The sequence below is a fragment of the Littorina saxatilis genome, linkage group LG4 (assembly GCF_037325665.1).
Source record: "Littorina saxatilis isolate snail1 linkage group LG4, US_GU_Lsax_2.0, whole genome shotgun sequence".
Taxonomy (NCBI): domain Eukaryota; kingdom Metazoa; phylum Mollusca; class Gastropoda; order Littorinimorpha; family Littorinidae; genus Littorina; species Littorina saxatilis.
In genome coordinates this window covers 16,002,029-16,018,716 of record NC_090248.1, presented here as the reverse complement: position 1 = coordinate 16,018,716, position 16,688 = coordinate 16,002,029, and the positions used below count along the sequence as shown (strand labels likewise).

General features: G+C 43.5%; 2 protein-coding genes and 1 long non-coding RNA gene across 5 annotated transcripts in view; all 3 read right to left on the bottom strand.

The window, feature by feature from the left end:
• LOC138964089 (ankyrin repeat domain-containing protein 26-like) overlaps positions 1 to 16,688 on the bottom strand; it is a 609,546-nt gene that overhangs the window by 496,849 nt on the left and 96,009 nt on the right. For all 3 annotated transcript variants that reach the window (XM_070335976.1, XM_070335974.1, XM_070335975.1), the window contains exon 12: positions 15,655 to 15,669. In XM_070335976.1, the coding sequence (XP_070192077.1) occupies positions 15,655 to 15,669 (15 nt within the window). The remainder of the gene's footprint in view (positions 1 to 15,654; positions 15,670 to 16,688) is intronic.
• LOC138964090 (uncharacterized) lies at positions 866 to 7,964 on the bottom strand. The gene is made up of 2 exons (XM_070335977.1): positions 1,124 to 7,964; positions 866 to 954 (listed from the first exon to the last, which is right to left on the bottom strand). Exon 1 carries the CDS (start codon positions 7,860 to 7,862, stop codon positions 1,761 to 1,763), a length of 6,102 nt encoding a protein of 2,033 aa, XP_070192078.1. The 5' UTR covers positions 7,863 to 7,964; the 3' UTR covers positions 866 to 954; positions 1,124 to 1,760.
• Positions 8,045 to 8,679, bottom strand: LOC138964101 (uncharacterized). Its single transcript, XR_011455014.1, has 2 exons — positions 8,251 to 8,679; positions 8,045 to 8,081 (listed from the first exon to the last, which is right to left on the bottom strand). It is a non-coding gene; the product is annotated as an uncharacterized lncRNA (long non-coding RNA).

Genomic DNA, 16,688 nt, shown 5'->3' with positions numbered 1-16,688 from the left:
GCGTGTACACACGAAGGGGGATAAGCCACTAGCAGGTCTGCATATAAGTTGACCTGGGAGATCGGAAAAATCTCCACACTTAACCAACCAGGCGGCCGCGACCGGGATTCGAACTCACGACCTCCCAATTAAGAGGCCGACGTCTTCCCACAGTGCCCGGCTTGGTCCAAGAAGCAATCGTTTGGTATCTTTTTAGATTCAGTGAATACTTGATTGAATGATTTAACGAGGGTGGAGGTGAGGTATGTGCATCTGTCTGTGTGTGCAAAGCAATTACCTCAACAAGAAAAGCAATTCATGCTGTATACGACTTCCCTTTGTCATGTTCCATTTAAGAGAAACACACAACCACTCCCAACCTCAATTAGAAGACTTAATCCCACTAAAGACTGGCCCTCCCCCTGAAAGAAGACTCCCTCCCTTTTAAGATCCCTTTTAAAATATTTGCTGTTCTACCCTCATGAAATAATGTCCAAGATTTCCTACTAAATAGTCCATTGTTAACTTGATTCTAATGCGACGTCACATATCAATTTAAATAGTTATTCTTCTTCTTCTTCTTCGTTCATGGGCTGAAACTCCGACGTTCACTCATGAGTAGGTTTTTACGTGTATGACAGTTTTGACCCCGCCATTGGAGCAGCATACGCCGATTTCGGGGGAAGCATGCTGGATATTTTCGTGTTTCTATAACCCACCGAACTCTGACATGGATTACAGGATCTTTTCCGTGTGCACTTGGTCTTATGCTTGTGTGTACACAACAAGGGGGATAAGGCACTAGCAGATCTGCACATAAGTTGACCTGGGAGATCAGAAAAATCTCCACCCTTAACCCACCAGGCGGCCGTGGCCGGGATTCGACCTCACGACCCTCCTGTCACTGCCTCTCGTCAAATGATTCAAAACAACGCTGGGACTGGTGTACTTTTATTTGTCAATAGCACCGTAAAACTGCAAGAGAATAAAAAGGTCATCAATACAAGACCCATGTTCACCAATGATAAAAGTTAGAGGAACAAGAAGCATGGTCACAAATCTTCAGACAAGACAATCATTTATAATGCTAAAACCGCGAGAAAATAAAAGAAACATCGAAGCGCTATTACATAATTACTCATACCTCGTTGTCCAAGGAATCTAGAGGCAGAGAGAGTTCCATGAGTTCAGTGGCTTTCAGTGGGAGCGACCCAGTGTCGCTTTCATGAGGTTCTCTTGAGCGAACGAACCCAAGATGGCTTACATTTACCGCTCAGCCGGAAAACCGCGCATGAATACAGAAAACTGTTACTTGAAACAATCCACCGAAAAACCATCGAAAAATCCCGAACCACAGCTACTCATCCATCAAAGGGCAGGTACACACATCAGTAAAAAATGTCCATAAAAAGGTGGCAAATTAAGAGAAAGAACCCGGAAAGATGGAACTATATCGCGTTATAACTTAGGAGTAAACAAGGGTTTCCCGAAAGTGGTCAAGGGGAAAGAATCCATGCAAAGTTATAAAAAGTTAGTTACACTTAAGGGGTCGCTTCCCTTTAACTGCATGGCAGTTACACTCCCACCTGAATCATCTACTTTAACTTTAAGATGATTTAAAAGTCCAGGAATATCAAAACAGGTAATAAAAGTTCGAGTTAGAACTATCGCTAGAGAACTTAGAAAAGGCTATTCACGTTCACTGGGTTAACTACTGAATGTTCAAGCAAAAAAGCTGTCCGTAGAAAGCTTAAAAAGGATATACAAGTCCAGCGGTTTGGCTAATCATTGTTCGAAATGTTCTTTGGGAGAAGAACAATAAGTTTGTGAACTGGTCTTTCCAGGTAGGACCTCTGGCGCAGAGGTTTTCCATGTTTATCAAGTTCAGAGGTTGCCATGAGTAGTTTCACCCTTCTGACACGTCCGTCATCGCCGGGAAAGGTTTTCACAACCCTGGCTGTTTTCCAGTCTGTCCTGCAGATCCCATCTTCTTGGAGTAGGACAATGTCACCTTCCCGGATGTTGTCCTGCGTTTGTTGCCAGATGCTTCTGGTTTGCAGAGTTTGCAGGTATTCCTTCTTCCATCTGGTCCAGAAAGTGTCTGCAAGGTACTGCACTCGCCGCCATCGCTTCTTCAGGTACAGGTCTTCCTTCTCGAAGACTCCAGGAGGAGGAGGCATGACAATGCCAGGCTTCATGGTTAGGACATGGTTAGGCGTCAAGGGCAGTGGGCCGTCTGCTCTTTCAAGGTTTTCCACAGTCAATGGTCTGCTATTGACGATAGCCATCGCCTCGTACATCAGTGTTCTTAGGCAGGATGTGTCGAGTCTAGCAGCACAGTTGTCCAGAATGCCTGTAAGGACGTTGCGGATGTTGCGTATCTGTCTTTCCCAAATTCCACCCATGTGGCTGGATGATGGGGGGTTGAACTTGAATTCGCAGTCCAGCTCAAGCAATCGAAGTGCGACTGTTTTGTGGTCCAGCTTCTTCAGTTCTTCTTTTAGCTCATGTTTCGCCCCAATGAAGTTTGAGCCTTGGTCACAGCGTATCATTCGGACCTTGCCTCTGAGAGCGATGAAACATCTGAGGCCATTCAGAAATGCATCGGTTGTCATGTCATCGAGTACCTCAATGTGTACTGCTCTCATGGCCAAACATGTGATCAAAAGTCCGTATCGCTTGACTTCCTTACGGCCTTCCTTCACAGTGAAGGGTCCAAAACAGTCTATTCCACAGTAGGTGAATGGCGGAGATGGCTCTACTCTTTCCTTTGGGAGGTCAGCCATCTTTTGGCCTTTCGCCTTTCCACGATGTCTGATGCAGGCTGTGCACTTGTTGATAAGTGACGAGACAACTCTTCTGCATCCCAGGATCCAATATCCGGCAGAGCGGATTGCGTTTATTGTCAGGCTCCGACCTTGGTGGGCTGTCTTTTCATGTTGATGTGCAGTGATGAGGTGAGACACGTGGCTGTTTTTCGGCAGGATCAAGGGGTGTTTTACGCCATAGAGTTCTGAAGTCTTCTTGATTCTGCCTCCAACTCGCAGCAGGCCGTCTTCGTCAAGAAATGGGTCAAGCTGGCTGAGCGGGCTCGACTTCGACTTCAGATCACTGACGTCAAAGCTCTCTCTTTGGATACATTTGACAATGTTCTGTTCAGCTCTCTTCTTGGCTTCGACATCCGAGATCTCCTTTCCCCGTTTGCGTGCACAGCACATGACGATTCTGGCAACAGCTGTGACTGCGCGTCTGAGGCTGGAGAATCTCCTGATTCTCTCTTCAAAGGTAGTGAACTTTGCCCCTTGTGTAGTGTGGACTGTTGCGCTCTTGATTTCTTTGTCCTGAGGGTCCACTTCAATGTCTGCGTCATTTATTGTGATTTCCCTTTGCCAGAGAAAATCTGGTCCTTTTAGCCAGTTTGATGTGGACAACTCATCCACTGACAATCCACGAGAGGCATGGTCTGCTGGATTCTCTGATGTTGCAATGTAGTGCCACTGGTCAGGATTGGACCTTTGGCAAATCTGTTCCACTCTGTTCGCGACATACATGTGGAATCTTGTTGTCTTGTTTTTGATGTATCCCAAAACCACCTTTGAATCAGTCCAGAAGAAGTTAGTGATGTTTGGGTAGTCAAGTTCAGCATCCAGAAAAGCTGCCGTCTTCGCTGATAGTACAGCTGCCTGAAGTTCCAATCTTGGAACTGTTGTTGCCTTCAGTGGAGCTACTCGGGCCTTTGCCATGACAAGAGTGCAGTGTGCTTGGCCGTCGTCACTTCTCAGGCGCAAGTATGAGCACTGCCCGTAACCTTGCAGCGAGGCATCGGAGAAGTGGTGAAGTTCAACTCCGACTGGCGAGCTGATGTTCCCCAGGTAACATCTTGGGACTTTGAAGTCTGTGAGCTTTTGCAGGTCACTCATCCATTTCTCCCATTGTGGGCGGAGGTCTTCAGGGATAGGGTGGTCCCAACCAGCTCCGCCTCCACACATTTCTTGGAGAATCATCCTTCCCACTAGGACTACAGGTGCAATGAGGCCCAAGGGGTCGTAGATTGATGCTACAGTGGCCAAAATTCCACGTCGTGTCAGTGGGTTGTCTTTTGGGTTCAGCTTGAAGCAGAAGCTGTCTGATTCCATACACCACTGCAGCCCCAGGACGCTCTCAAGTGCGGTGGTACCAAGGTCCGTGTTTTTGTTGGCTTGAGCAGCACCCCCGCGCTCAGACTCTGGAACGCTGTTCACGACCTCATTGCTGTTTGAAACAATCTTGTGTAGCCTCAGACCGCCTTTTGAACAGATGAGCCTGGCCTTTTCGAGCAGATCAATGGCTGCTTCAGCTGTGGACTCTCCCTTCAGGCCATCGTCCACGTAGAAATCGTTCATGAGAAAATTTGCAGCCCTTTCTCCCAGGTGTTCGTGGTCTTTGGCAAGTCGCTTCAGTGCGAAATTGGCGCATCCAGGTGAGGACGATGCACCAAACAAGTGGACTTTCATGCGATAATCGACTGGAGCCTTGGAGAGGTCTCCATCCTCCCACCACAGAAACCGTAGATAGTCTTGGTGTCGTCTTTCCACCCGGAACTGGTGGTACATTTTCTCCACATCGCATGTGAAGGCGATGGGGCCTTGTCTGAATCTGCAAAGGACTCCCACCAGTGAGTTGACGAGGTCAGGGCCCTGAAGCAGATGATCGTTGATACAAGTCCCTTGGTATCGAGCGCTGCAGTCGAAGACTACTCTGACCTTTTCTGGCTTTTTGGGGTGGTATACTCCATGATGGGGGATATACCACTGAGTGTCGTTCATTTCATCACTTGGGACCTTCTCCGCATCCCCTCTGTCAATGATTTCCTTCATAAAGGCTGTGTAGTGTTGTAGGTACTGAGGTTTTCTTTCAAACTGCCGTTTTAGAGCCATGACTCTATGATAGGCTGCTTGTCGATTGTTGGGCAGCTTTGGCTCGCCATTTCTGAAGGGAAGTGGCATTTCATAATGTCCATCCTCTGTTTGATGAATGCCTTCTTCAAGTGTCTTCAGAAATTGTTTGTCTTCTTGGGACATCGTTTGGTCAGGTGGGCTCAGTTCCTGGAAGTCTTGCTCCATAATTTTCACGAGATCTGCCGTCGTGACCTCTTTAATGTGAGTCTTCTGCACATAGGTCACTGATCTCTCTGGGTGGTAAGCTGAGTGAGCAACTTCCCCTGTGATCACTCTATGTGAGGTTCCGATAGCATCGAAGCTTTCTGTGATGCCGCCGACGATGCTCCAACCAAGCTCTGTCTCAACTGCATATGGCTGATCATCGTCTCCAGTGACACAGTTCAATGGTGCCAGTGCTCTCGGGCAGTTATATCCAATCAACAGCCCAACGGCGCAGTCTTGTTTGGGAACCAAGACGTTCTCCAATCTGCTCAAATGTGGCCATCTGCCTGCCGTTTCTGGTGATGGAATGTGCTCATCGTCAAGCGGGATGTGATCTCTTGAGTAGGTGACAGGCAGGTGTATCGTCTTCTCCGAGTTGAAGCCTCTGACCCTCAAGTTTGAGTACTTCTGACATGCCACTGTGACGCTAGTGTCTGTCATCGTTGTCAGCTTCAAAGCAGCTGGTGTGGAGGAGGCCTGCAAGTCCCTTGCCACGGACTCCAGAACAAATGTAGAATCAGACATCGTATCTAGGAGTGCGTAGACCAGTATCTCCTGGTGTGGGTTTTCGTCTGTCGACAGAAACACTGGGACAGCCATTGACGTCAAGCTGCTCTCTGTATTTGAGAGAACCTTCCTGCATGATCCATTCTTTAGATCAGTTTGTTGAGTATCCTTCTGATCATCCCTTTTCATTTCCTTTGGAGGACGCTGGTGATTTGACGACCAGTTGTCGTCATGAAGGCTCGTAGGATGTTTCTTGCTGCACTTCTTGCAGTCACACCGTTTCGTGCAGTCCTTTGACACGTGCCCTGGTCTTAGGCACCCAAAGCACAGGCCTTCCTTTCTGACGAAATCCTTTCTTTCTGACATCTGCTTTCTCATAAAGTCTCTGCACTCATTCATTGAGTGATGTTGCCTTTTACAAAACAGGCAACTTGTCGAGGATGCAGACGTCTGGGTGTTCTCATTGTGGTTGTTGGAAACCATGTTGCCGTTCGTATTCAGGACTGTCTTCGGAGGCCGAGGTTGTTCATGATGCCTTTGGCTTTGTGGCCTTGGACCCGCTGGTAGAGGCTCAGCGGAGAGGACTGGGTCATTCACAATCTCAGATTCTTCGACAACAAATTGCGTGAATTCCTGGAACGTCGGGTATCTGGCCTTGTCTCGCTTGGTTGTTGCCGTTGTCCGATTCCATCTGTGGGCTATCCAATCTGGAAGCTTGGCTGTGATCTTTCTGATCTCACGCACGTCGTCGAGAATTTTCAGGTCAGGTACTTCGGCAGCTGCAGCTTGACACTGGAGAAGGAAGTCAGACAAGTTGCGAAGGCCCGCTTTATCCTTGTTAGCCACCTTAGGCCAGGCGTCCAGTTTGGTGCGGAAAGCTTCAGAAACGGCAAAGGGGTTGCCAAACCTCTTTTCCAGAATATCCCGAGCTTGCCTGTATGCATCGTCACTTCTGAGCATGAAAAAGCCACTGACGGCCTCCCTGGCCGGCCCACCTAGGTAGCGTTTCAAGTAGTGGATTTTGTCTGACGGTGCGATACCTCTATTCTCAATCAGTGAGGTGAATGAGAAAATCCAGTCAGGATAGTGAAGTGGATCGCCAGTGAAGATGGGTGGCTCTGGAATAGGCAATCGACTTGTGGTTATTGCCCTTGCTAGCGCATCTGCAAATTGTTCGGTAGTTTGGCTCCAAGGAGTAAACACTGGAGCATCATAGTTCAGGTTTGTTCTTTGTGCGTGAGTATCAGACTGATGCAAGGCCTGAGCTTCATGACGCAGGTTCGTTCCTTGTGAGCGATCACCAATCTGACGCAAAGCCTGAGCGTCGTGGCGCAGGTTTGTCTTTTGCGATCGGCCATCAAACTGATGCAAATCCTGAGTGTCATGGCGCAGGTTTGTCTTTTGAGCACAATCATAAGTCTGATGAGAGGCCTGTCTATGCGGCATGATGTTGTTCCAATCATCAATTTGATGCAAGGCCCGTCTGTGTGGCATAATGTCTTGTCTCTGTGGTGCAGTGTGGCTCCCTTGGCTTGATTGTGAACCACTGTTAGGCTCGTCAAGCACTTTCAGTCTTGCTTCCTCCATTTTCAACTGAGCCACAATTTTTTCTTCTTCTATTTCTCTTTTCATCTTTGCCATCGTTCTTTCTGTTTCCATTCTGCGCAGATTTTCTTCAAATTCAAGCTGTTCCAATTTTTCTTGTCTTTCTTTCTCAAGACGCTGTGACTGTAGCTTGGCTTGTAGAGCTGCAGCTTCAGCTGCGGCCAGAAGTCTCTGTGATGAAGTAGAAGAGGCCTTAGATCGCTTTGACGCATGAGAAACTACTGAGCGTACAGGATTATTCATGTGCTTTGTTGCAGTAACAATCTTGTTCATGGTTGAGACTGCCATATTTGCCACGTCGTTGAGCAAACCATCAGTGCTTTCTTCACCATCATCCAATTCATTTATCTTCTCAGCAGTTTCTCTTAGTAGGCTGATTCGGGATGTAATCGCTTGGCGCCTTGAAATCATATCTTCACAGTCCACAGTGCTCTGTTGTAGCAGACTGTCAGTGTCAGTAAGAAAGTCCAGCAACCCACAATGTTCAGAGTGAAAGGCTTGTAAAAGTAGTTCTTTCTTGTAGCTTCTGCCCTTTTCTGTCAGTTTTTGTTCCCTTGCAGAACGTCTGACGCTTTCTGAGTTCTCTTGTCCTTCGTTCATTTCAAGAGGGTTCAGATTTTCCTTTTCCATAATTTTGCCAGTCGATGTCTTCCAAGTTCTGGCCGGTTGTTGACCTATGTCGAAGGTCAATGGTTGAAAGGTCGCCTTTCTCTTCAGGCGCGTTTTCCTTTACTCTGGTAGCGAGTTCGTTTTACTCTGGGAACGAGTTTTACTGTCACTGCCTCTCGTCAAATGATTCAAAACAACGCTGGGACTGGTGTACTTTTATTTGTCAATAGCACCGTAAAACTGCAAGAGAATAAAAAGGTCATCAATACAAGACCCATGTTCACCAATGATAAAAGTTAGAGGAACAAGAAGCATGGTCACAAATCTTCAGACAAGACAATCATTTATAATGCTAAAACCGCGAGAAAATAAAAGAAACATCGAAGCGCTATTACATAATTACTCATACCTCGTTGTCCAAGGAATCTAGAGGCAGAGAGAGTTCCATGAGTTCAGTGGCTTTCAGTGGGAGCGACCCAGTGTCGCTTTCATGAGGTTCTCTTGAGCGAACGAACCCAAGATGGCTTACATTTACCGCTCAGCCGGAAAACCGCGCATGAATACAGAAAACTGTTACTTGAAACAATCCACCGAAAAACCATCGAAAAATCCCGAACCACAGCTACTCATCCATCAAAGGGCAGGTACACACATCAGTAAAAAATGTCCATAAAAAGGTGGCAAATTAAGAGAAAGAACCCGGAAAGATGGAACTATATCGCGTTATAACTTAGGAGTAAACAAGGGTTTCCCGAAAGTGGTCAAGGGGAAAGAATCCATGCAAAGTTATAAAAAGTTAGTTACACTTAAGGGGTCGCTTCCCTTTAACTGCATGGCAGTTACACCTCCGATTAAGAGGCCGACGTCTTACCACAACCCCACTGTGCCCATCCAATTAGTTATTCAATCCTAAGAATATCCCGGAAACAAGCTTACCCTACCCCCTTTCTACCACATCACTAACCTCATACAAAACACCCTCCAAATTTTTAGAAAAGGAAAAGAGAAAATAACAACACAAAAACCAATTTTTCAATATTTTTGTTATCAAAGTTGACAGGACAGGATTGATACTGGGCTGGCCAAGACAAAACAACAACAAAATGTATACTCAGACACTTGAGTGACCTCATTTCTGGCACAATGACATCATAGCATGATGTCAATTCTCCATTAGTCTAGCCAAGGGTGAAGGACTCCAACTCCCGCGAAAAATCAGCGTTTTCTTGTGTGGCCTTGCGAGATCTGCTGAAAGTGCGGGCAAATTTATTGACTTCGGTCAGTGAAGCGAGATTGAAGTGGTCAATTAGATGGCCACATTATGCACCTAAACACTTCCTCGTTTTTATTAACTACCCATCTATTGATCGTTGTTTCACGTTTGATGCATAATCATTGTTGTGCATGAATGGAAAATCAAATCAATGTGAACCTTATTATATATGTTTTTCTATTAATTATATTTTCCAGAATCGCGGTTGGACGTGTACTCACATATCAAAACTATGTTGCATGTTTTTCTGTTGTTTTTATATTTAGTTAAGTTTTGACTATATGTTTTAACACAGACTGGGAATCAAGGCGAGGGTTGTGGCATGTGTATGTGTGTGTCTGTGTGTATGTATGTATGTGTGTGTGTGTGTGTGTGTGTGTGTGTGTGTGTGTGTGTGTGTGTGTTGTATGTGTGTAGAGCGATTCCGAGAAAAATACTCGACCGATCTTCATAAAATTTCACATTCAAGTGATGATGTCCTATCCGGCTTTTTGTGAAAGTTGAGGCCTCATTTTTGGATCAAATTGATTGACATTTTGGTCAACCAATCTTTGACTCAGTCTATGGGATTGCATTTCAGCTAGAATTGGAAGCTTAAACATTAGTTAACGAGTTTGGTCATTATAAATCTTAAAAATCTAATTAAATTTAAATGAAAGTAATCATCCCAAAAAAGATTTCATCTTATTCTTTATTATCTCCTGAATCCAAAAATATATAGATATAAGCCATTGTTTACTTTCAAAATGTACTTTCGGCCTCAGTCGATAAAGATTAAACATAAGACAATATGCTCCCCCTCGGACCAACAAAAAAGCTTGTCTGACGACAAGCCACAAAACATCTTATATCATTGGGCTCGGGACATTTGGAATATTCATTCTAATATGCACAGTGTGAACTCAATATGGTGGTTATGCGTTATGAAGGCAAATTTTGTTGCCCTTTTTCGTTCCATCATATATTCTGTAATCTGTACCATCCAAATCTCTATAGAACTGTTTTGTAAAGTGTGTGATAGGGATGTATTTTTCTTTGAGGGCTTTGCTAACACCCGGGCAAAGCCGGGCCAGATTCCTAGTATAACTATAAGAATGTATGTAAGTGTTTGTGTCTGTCTGTCTGTCCGTGGTCGCCATACCTCAGAGATGGCAAGAGGCAGGAGCAAGATAGTGTGCATGCACACTGCCTAGGAGCCGCAGATGTGCACCTGTGTTTCAGTTTCTTGATTCATTGTTTCCTTTCTCAGATAATGAACCTCCCAATTATTAACAAGAAGAGCAAACGCTCGATCGAGTCACTTTCGCAGTTCTGAATATTATATGAGGCATCAGATGGACAGGAAGAAATTGCTATTCACAACACAATGAGTCACGTTCACATAAAATTTGAGCCCGGTCACTTTTATAGTTTCCGAGAAAAGCCCAACGTTAAGTTGTGTGTTGCCGAACAGAAAAGGCTAGTTATCTCCCTTGTTTTTCTGATAACGTTCGTAAAAGGCTACAGATGTAAATACTTTGATGTAAAGAATAATCCTACAAAGTTTCAATCACATCCGATGAACTTTGTCAAAGATATAAAATGTCTAATTTTTCCTTTGACGCTGACCTGTGACCTTGAAAAAGGTCAAATGTCAACGAAACCATCGTTAAAGTGTAGAGGTCATTGGAGGTCACGACTAAACAAAATATGAGCCCGATCGCTTTGATAGTTTCCGAGAAAAGTCCAACGTTAAGGTGGTGTCTACGGACGGCCGGCCGGACAGACTAACACTGACCGATTACATAGAGTCACTTTTTCTCAAGTGACTCAAAAACAGCCTATATAGCGCAAGGCCAGTGCAGCGCCTACTGTTCATCTGTAGCAAGCACATAATGCCAGTGATATCAGAGACTCAATAATGCTCCTATTAGGAGAAGAAATGAAGAAAGAAACAAGTTGCTTAACTCTTACCAGTTTGGGGGTTTTAGGGCATATTTTACAGTGCTGTTGGTGCCTACTTGCCGAGTGGCTATCTGGGGTCATATTCAAAATGAAATATAGAAAGTTATATATCAAATGAAAGAAAAATGAATAAGCTTTTCATATTTGCAAAGAGAATTGTGCTATCTTTAAAGGTAAAAAAGGTTATGGGGGTGACAACATGATTTTTGTTGAAATTTGTACGCCCATTTTTTGGAACACGTGACAAACACAAAGAAGACATTTTTTTTGTGTTCAGTTTATTTTAGATATGCTGCTAACTAGTCTGTTTTGGCATCTTTCTTTCTTTCTTTATTTGGTGTTTAACGTCGTTTTCAACCACGAAGGTTATATCGTGACGAGGGAAAGGGGGGAGATGGGATAGGGGAAAGGGGGGGAGATGGGATAGAGCCACTTGTTAAGTGTTTCTTGTTCACAAAAGCACTAATCAAAAAATTGCTCCAGGGGCTTGCAACGTAGTACAATATATGACCTTACTGGGAGAATGCAAGTTTCCAGTACAAAGGACTAAACATTTCTTACATACTGCTTGACTAAAATCTTTACAAACATTGACTATATTCTATACAAGAACCACTTAACAAGGGTGAAAGGAGAAACAGAATCCGTTAGTCGCCTCATACGACATGCGGGGTGCAGAGAAATAAGGATGTGGAAAAGAAGACTTTTGGTAAGTGAAATAAAGGTGATGGATCCAGTCAGGTAGAAATAAGACAAGAAAAGAATTGGAAAACTGCAGGGAATAGTAGGAAGAGTTTTCTTGGAAGGAAATATAGGTGAAAGGACTGGTAAGGCAGAAATAAGACAAAAGAAGAGAAGAAACAGAACCGTTAGTCGCCTCTTATGACATGCTGGGTAGCATCGGGTAAATTCTTTCTAGTCCCAACCAATATGGGACTCCCCCTAACCCGCGGGGGGTCTGTTTTGGCATTCATTTTACATAACATAGCAAAGTTTTATTGAGTTTTGCTGATAAACAAAAAAGTTATTGTCACCTGAATACCCTCACCCAAATTTCAAAGTTGGACGTTTCATGACATACGCATGCCCAAGGCAAAAAAAAAAAAAAAAAAGTCTGTTTACGGTATCCCGACCGACCCTATTTTTTCGCGCGACCCTCGACTTTTTTTGCCATTTGGGGGAAAAAAAAGAAAGAAAAAAAAGTCTTTGTTTTTTGGCAAAATAACTTAAAAATATGTTTTTTTGGAGGGGGAAAAAAAAAAGAAAAAAAAGTCCCGACCTACCGACCCTATTTTTTTGGCCTATGTTACCGTTAACAGACTATTTTTATTTTTTTTGGCCTAATAATGCATTCCTATCACTAACTTATAACAAAAACCCAGCTTGTTTCTGTCATAAAGTGTGTCTAACATATGAGTTTATCCACTGTCCGACCCATCCAATGTAAAATAACCAATTTTTTTCCGATAATTAGATAAATGGTCAGTGGAAAACTACAGGGGGCGGGGCATCGTAAGCTTGCTTACGATGGGTAAGGGAGCGAACTGGTAAGAGTTAAAGGCAAAATTACTACATTTAGTCAGGAAAGCGCGCTTTTCTGTATTCTTTTTAACTTTCTGAGCTTGTTTTGAATACAACATATCATATATATATTTTTGGAATCAGTAAATAATAAAGAATAAGATGAAATCGTTTTTGGAGCGATATCTCAAATTTTAATCGTAGTACTTATTAACATATTTTCGTTAATTGTGATCACATTTTAAGAGTTAACATAACATATGTATATATTTTTAGATTCAGAATTTGATGAAGAATATGATGCAATCATTTTAAAATCTGTTTGCGAAAAATCGATTTTTATGACAACTTTAATAAGCAAACTCATTAATTAATTTGTAAGCGTCGGAACTGAAATGCAATACCAAAGTCCGGGCTTTGTTGAAGATTACTTGATTAAAATTTCAACCAATTTGGTTGAAAAATGAGAGTGTGACAGTGCGAACTCAACTTTTACAAAAAGATGGATATGACATCATCAAAGACATTTATCAAACAAATGAAAAATACGTCTGGGGATATCATACCCAGGAACTCTCATGTACAGTTTCATAAAGACCGGTCCAGTAGAATCTCTGAATCATTCTATACAGACACACACACATTAATACATACACCACGACCCTCGTCTCGATTCCCCGTAGATGTTAAAACATTTAATCATAACTTGACTAAATGTAAAAATAGCGGGACAGTTCAGGACATTTCTAGAAGCAAAGGGAGATAACTCCTACTTAGGGAGATAACTTCTACTTTTGTTTAATACACCGTAGGTAAGTAACTCTTACAGAATGTATAGAGTCGAAGTAAGACCTGCTGCTCAAGTATCTACAGCAGTCCCTGCAATGTACGGCCCCCGGCGTGAGCGGACACCTGACATGTACGGACACATTTGCTCGGCACGGAGTGTTTTCCTTCTATATTTGCCCCCCCTTAAACGGACACCTGCAAAACGTGGACGCGGACACTCATTTTCGGTCCCAACAGCAGGTCATACCTTCAATGTACGGACAGACCATCGTCAAATTTTCACTACAACAAAATCGATAACAGAGCAGTCCGGCTCTTGGTACAAAGATGACAGCCGCAATGGCGTGACGACAGTCACTGGTAACTTGAGTGCACCTGTACATGATCAGGAGGGGGGGTAGTTTTGGTCAGGAGTGGAGTACATGCGAAGATGCCAACATGAAACTGCACTGTGCTCTTTATTCTTGTCTGTTGGACGTAAACAACAGAAACCACAGTCGATGAAGGTCCTGAGCGAAAGAGAGTGAAAAACCGGCCACAGTTCTCAGCATCGTGTGTCTGTGTGTAACCTCTTTCATTGACAAGATACTCTTGTTTCCCCTCAGCCTTGACCAGTGAGTCGGTTGCCTAATCTGTGAACATCAGTTGTCTTGCTTTGTCAAAAGTTACGACACAGTCAACTGGTTTTGCTCTGAGTGAACAGTTGGAGCTGACATCTCTGGCCACAGCCCCAAACAGTACATGGCTGGAGGGAGTGAGAGAGAGAGGGAGGGGGGGGGTGGAGGGGTAGCTGCCTAAACTCGGTGGGGTGTCCGGTGTCACTGCATGTCAGCAGGAAGAGCATTGGAGAGAAATAGAGAGGTGTACTCTTCCACACAATTTCCAAGCATCAGTTGTCACGGCTTGGGGTAGGCATTTAGTGAGGGAGAGTGGGAGCTGTGTTATGTACAGTGTATTTCCGACTGAAGAGTGAAAAGTCACTGCCATGCCACATGATCGGCATGCAGTCAATAAAGCCAGACAAGATGAAAATAAATTGCATGATTATGACATGCAGCTCTATCTGCTGCTATTTATTCAAACTAATTTTCAAGCTTATTCTCGCAAGGCATCTGCACACGCTCCTCTGTGCTGTGTTTGTGTGGCTGCTTTCGTATGTCAGTGCATGGTGAGTGTGTTCACTGCCTTGAGGATTTATTTTATCTCTTCTTTTCAACACTTTTCATACAAATCATTTTTACAGAACGTTTAAAGAAGTATTAGGAGTTTATTGTTTAGCAGCCACAAGAAGTGATTAGCATAGACTCAATCCTGTTGTTTGTGTGTCTCTGTGTGTGTATGGGGGAGGGGGTGGTGTGGTCACCCCTCCCGTGACCGGACACCTGCAATGTACGGACAGTTTTGCTATGGCCCAAGGGTGTCCGTTCATGAGAGGGACTGCTGTAAAATATTCCCAAGGAAGGGAGATAACTTATGTCAAAACTATTGTTTTAAACAGTGAAAGGTAAATTGATGTTGATGGAAATACATACTTTTACATTGGCTTCCAGCCTTTTAATCCAAATGTATAAACACACACTTACATCTATTCTTATCCTTATTGGAATACGTTTCCAGACGTTTCTTAGAGATGGGAGGTCCATCATGCCATATAAACTATGGTGGTTGGAATTTGATTAATGCTGACAGTCTAATTGGATAGCACAAATTGTCTTAAAATGCTTTAGGGCTCTGTTTACACCCGGGCGAAGCCGGTAATGACTGCTAGTACTGATTTTTCCATTTCATTTTTCATTTTCATTACTTTATTGTCCCATCGCTGGGAAATTCGGGTCGCTTCCTCCCAGTGGAAAGCTAGCAGCAACGGAGTCGCGCTACCCAGGTGTCTGCGTGTTTAGGTGTATTCAGCCACCTGCACTTATGGCAGAATGACCAAGGTCTTTTACGTGCCATTGTGATGACACAGGGGTGGGACATGGCTTCCGTCTCTGGGTCTGCACATAAAGTTGACCCGTGTCCGTCCCGGCCCGAATTCGAACCTGCGACCTTTCGATCACAAGTCCAGTGCTCTTTATTTTTAAGTAATTTTGATTAATTTTGAAGGACACCTTTTTGCATCAAGCCATGCAAGCAACACTGTTTTCTAAAAAAGCAGCAAACAGTATTCAAAACAGAAACAACTACAGGGTAATGTCAAAGGAAAGATCCATAGCAGAACACACAAGTTAGGAAGTAGCTCAAGCATGCCACTGGTGAGGACACTGCATGCATCTTATCAATACATACCTGTCTTGTTCCCTGCTGAGTCAGTTCACATAAAGACAAAGTGATCATGTTATTAATTGAAGCATCGCAAATCACTTTTACAACAATATTTTCTTCATTCAAGTCAACTTGCACAAAAAGTTTGGTTTCTTTCAAACATATTTCATACTAAGAAGACAAAGGTAAAGTAGATATTAACAAAGTGGGCATAGAGGGTAGCAGATCAGAGGAGACATGCTAGGAGAATCAAACAGTAACACACGAAGTGCTTCAAATCTTACTATGCGTCAAAAACAACCGAGCCAGATGGGTTTGAGTGCAGATCTTTGCGATGAGGCGGTTTATTGTAAAACCAGTTATATTATCCATTCCCCTATAAAAGTATAATATTCAACAATTCATCTACAATATTCAACAAACAGATTGATTTTACACTTGGTAGTGTCTATACATCGGAACCTACAGAAATCCCCCCCAAAAATCAAATTTGCAAAAGCAAGGTTCCCGCATCAAAATCAACAACAAAATCAGAAAAGCAAAAACGCAACAAGTTTTGCATGTCATCGCAAATATATCAAATTTGTATCTAAAACAGTCAGTTTTGTTCCCCTATCTTATCTAACAATAAAGTAACAGCATGCTGAACGGTGTGGTGTCAGAAGCCATAAAAAAAAATTTGAAGCCGTTGTAGCAGGTAATGAGACAAAAAGACGGGTATTTCAGTAACTCCTCAATGCATTGCCTTCAAACTTTCGGTGATTTGTGCAAACAAATGTCGGAATCTTAAGTCATATGAGACATCAGTTATGCAGTTATGCGACATCCCAGAAAGAATTTTTAAAAATAAAGATGTATCATATTCCTATCAGATTACACAGAAAACAAGAAGAGCAAACGCTCGATCGAGTCACTTTCGCAGTTCTGAATATTATATGAGGCATCAGATGGACAGGAAGAAATTGTTATTCACAACACAATGAGTCACGTTCACATAAAATTTGAGCCCGGTCACTTTTATAGTTTCCGAGAAAAGCCCAACGTTAAGTTGTGTGTTG